At 39.5% G+C, this 4,129-nt stretch overlaps 1 protein-coding gene across 1 annotated transcript in view; it reads left to right on the forward strand.

The window, feature by feature from the left end:
* Positions 1-4,129, forward strand: part of chd9 (chromodomain helicase DNA binding protein 9) — a 76,748-nt gene that overhangs the window by 44,000 nt on the left and 28,619 nt on the right. The window contains 4 exon segments of the mRNA XM_032520892.1: positions 1,019-1,195; positions 1,305-1,448; positions 2,639-2,894; positions 3,440-3,650. Of these exon segments, the coding sequence (XP_032376783.1) occupies positions 1,019-1,195; positions 1,305-1,448; positions 2,639-2,894; positions 3,440-3,650 (788 nt within the window).

The following is a 4,129-nucleotide window of genomic DNA, read 5'->3' on the forward strand; positions in this document are numbered from 1 at the left end:
GTGTGTGTGTGTGTTTGTGTGTGTTTGTGTGCGTGTGCGTGCGTGCGTGCACGCACATACATACATACATACATACATACATCTGTAGACTTAAATATCGCCACAGATTTTACATAGTTCTAGGAAGCCCATTCTTACTGTGTTGGGTAAGAGAACATTTTTATGAATAAGTGGTTCATAGTACTAACATAGCATATAACAGGATTCAAAGAAGGGCACATGCGCAACAGTGAGTAGGCTGCTAGGTAGTAAGTGAGCCTTAGGCAGAGGCTTTCTGTGGTTGGCAGGCCATAAGCTCATAAGGCCAAGAAGCTCTTAGTTTTCAGACAAACCGTAGGAAGAATTAAGGCAAACGAGCAGAACAGAGCGGAACTGCCACCAGGCTGTCTCCCAGGCAGCTTGTGATGTCATAGCAGCCCCCAAGGGGAGCTCTCTGTCAGCGCTGCTCAGGCATATCAGAGAGAGAGGCTCCTCTACAGCAGTCTGTTGGCTGGCTGGCTGGCAGGCTGGCTGTGGGAGGGACTTATTTGATAACAGTATCCCTTGAGAGCTGTTGTCAAGGCAATAGATACAAATGGAGAGGTGGAATGAAGAAAAGCTTCCCCAGATTGACAAACAAATAAACAAACAGCAATGACTCACTAGCAGGTGTGCACTGGTTATATTGTAGATAGCTTCATATCACAAGGTGCGTTTTAAGATGTTAAACAAAATATAAAGTGAGTCATGTGTTTGCTGTCAACAGCATAAGGCTGCAAGTTAGTAGGTTTCTAATGTTAACAGTTACATTCTTATATTCTCTCAGAAAAAAACTAGTTTTAATGACAGTACAGTACACATCATGCGTCATTTAAATTCAAAAGACTACAAAGCAAATGTTTTACACACCTCCACTTGTAGAACAGAGACAATTGCTTGTGCATAAAATACAAATGACATCACTTAAATTTGTGAATTGGTTTTTGAAATAAACCAATTTGACAGTTTGTCTTACATCTCTCCTCTTTTTTGTCTTAAGGGCCGTGTGATGCGAGGTGCCTACAAGTTCCAAGCCGTTATCACAACGTTTGAGATGATCCTGGGAGGCTGTCCCGAACTCAACGCCATAGAGTGGCGCTGTGTTATCATCGATGAGGCTCACCGCCTCAAGAACAAGAACTGCAAGCTGCTAGAGGGCTTTAAGCTCATGAACCTGGTACATATACCATCAACTTACAGAGAGATGCGTAAATAAAAACTAATCAATGTCTAGTCAATAAATGAGACTGAATCATTTTCATCTTGTGCTTATTGTTCTCTTTCAGGAGCACAAGGTCCTGCTGACAGGTACTCCTCTTCAGAACACAGTGGAGGAGCTCTTCAGCCTGCTCCACTTCCTGGAGCCAGCACGCTTCCCCTCAGAAATCACCTTCATGCAGGAGTTTGGAGACCTCAAGACTGAGGAGCAGGCAAGTCCGCAAATACATTGAAAAATATGTTGCTACATTGTTATTTTTTGTGAATATTCTGATTTGATAATACAAGTCAGCAACCTTCATGTCACACGATCAGGTCAGACAATGTTGTTAGAGCTTCTGGTGCCATGTTTTGTCGCCTTAATGTTTATTGTACAGATAAAAAACACAATGTTTAATGTTGGTGAATGTTGTGATTTGGCTCCTCAACACACATTGTTGCCCAGATACAGTATAAAGAGCCAATGAGTACAGATGGAACCCTTGAAGTGGGGGATTTTCTAGCCAGGCCACAGTGATATTTTTTACAACACACACACACCCCACATATGGTGGATAGTGAGCACAGATAATGGGGTATTATGTTACTTGTTGTTGGAGTATGTGTTGACATGATTGCATACGAGGAAAAAGGCTTTTTTTTTACTTCTACAATACATATACCGTTTTAGTAAGACTGAATAAAGACACTTGGGGAAACACAATTTGTTTGAAGTGTGGTACTTGTTCCAAAAATAGAAATATTTGAAACAGCTAGTACTCAGCACGCAGCACTAAATCTAGAAGCTCTTGCCAGTGGGAATGTGAAATCTTTTTTTGTAGTCAAATTTGCGTAGATAGGTACTTTTTCAACACATTACTGATGTTATACAAAGGCCAATATGTGTAATAATAATGTAATAAACTTTGGTTAAAGCTGGCCCACTCAAGTCAAGCATTAATATGCTTTGATGCTGTACTCTTAACACAAACTTATGATTTGGGAAATGTAGTTAAAAAAAGACTCTCAACACAGGTTTTAAAACTACAGTCAGATATCAATAATATATTGATTTATTTACTTTTTTATGTTTCTTTGCATCTATGTCCATTACAGTCATGAAACAGATTTCACATGTGGTGAAACCTGTTGATTTGTAAGTTGGATAGGAAACAAATATATTTGTCTGTTGCTGAATTTCAGTCAAATCTTGAGTACAATAAATTATTCTGAACTTGGGAATGGTAAATTCACTGGAGCATACAAAAAAAATGTAATGGCATTTATGGCACTGCTGTTTCCATTTTAATCAGAACCAGCCAAAACTCAGACTGTGTAACTCCATACATGTGTTGTGTACAATATCCTGCAGCAGTTACTGAATGTAATAACTATAATTCTCTTCTCATCTTTGGGCCCACAGGTACAGAAGCTTCAGGGGATCCTAAAGCCCATGATGCTGCGTCGGTTAAAGGAGGACGTGGAGAAGAAGTTGGCTCCTAAAGAGGAAACTATCATCGAGGTTGAGCTCACCAACATTCAAAAGAAGTATTACCGTGCCATCCTAGAGAAGAACTTCTCTTTCCTGGCTAAAGGAGCTGGTCAGGCAAATATGCCCAACCTGGTCAACACCATGATGGAGCTGAGAAAGTGCTGCAACCACCCCTACCTCATCAAAGGTAGGATGGTAACTTTTTTATGCTAATTATAGGTTAATATAGTCCAAATGTATAGTTGTGCTCTTGGCATGCAAAGCAGCAAAAGGTCTCCACAATTTCCTATTTAGTCTTCAGGAGGTGTCGTTGACTTAAGATTTAGGTGTTCACAATAATTTAAAACCTCAAGTGATTGGTACATCAATCCCTGCATACTGGTAGCGTTGCCTTAAAACAGCCTTGAAAATCTCCACAGATTATTGAGGATATTGCATATGCACTGAATCTGTCAAGTGTTTTGTTTTTAATTAAACTACAGTGTCACTGATGCACTTTTTTAGTATGTTATCATCTTATCTTAATATTTTATATGCTACACAGGCATCTAAAAAGTTGACAGTCAGAGATAGCTTGTTAAAGATGTGCTTTGAAAGTTATTTTTTGTGCACTTGTACTGTCAAAAATTTAGAAAGTTCTAATCTTAATTGGACATTAAGGGAAATAAAATATTGTGGAAAAAGCATAAAAGACATGGTTTTGCTGATGTATCCATGTTTTTGCAATGTCAGGGGCAGAAGAGAAGATCCTAGAGGACTTCAGAGAGGTGTATAGCCCCACTGCCATCGACTTTCACTTGCAGGCTATGGTGCAGTCTGCTGGGAAGCTGGTCCTTATTGACAAACTGCTGCCCAAGATGAAGGCCGGAGGGCATAGGGTGCTTATCTTCTCCCAAATGGTGCGCTGCCTGGACATCTTGGAAGACTACCTCATTCAGAGAAGGTAATGGGGAAAGATAATGAAGAGTTGGTTAGTTAAAGCTTAGACTTACGAATTCCTATACAAGTCTGATACAGTGTTTTAATAATGTTAATCTCTCGAAGACATCATGCATTTCAAAAAATGTCAGACAAAATCAGCTGTTACAAGTTATTTAGTCAGCATCAGCCTACATCATATAAAAAACCCATGTAAATTAAATGCAGGAATTAAGTACTGGAAAAACATGTAGGCAGTGTGTAGTACGTAGTTATATTGTTCACAAAATGGCTTCTGTCGTAGTCCATATTGGAAGGAAAATCAACTTGTGCACAATTCTTTTTGTTCTTGTCTTTATCAAATTGTTAACTTAGTGCTGCTGCTAAAAATGTAAAGTCACTCTCATCCTCAGGCTTTAATTTGGTCCGTTATGACCTAACGGTGTAAGGTGATGGTTCTCCGGGAACCTTATCATGGGGGAGAGGTTTGTGTGTCCCTATGAA

The sequence above is a fragment of the Etheostoma spectabile genome, chromosome 1 (genome assembly GCF_008692095.1).
Source record: "Etheostoma spectabile isolate EspeVRDwgs_2016 chromosome 1, UIUC_Espe_1.0, whole genome shotgun sequence".
Classification (NCBI taxonomy): domain Eukaryota; kingdom Metazoa; phylum Chordata; class Actinopteri; order Perciformes; family Percidae; genus Etheostoma; species Etheostoma spectabile.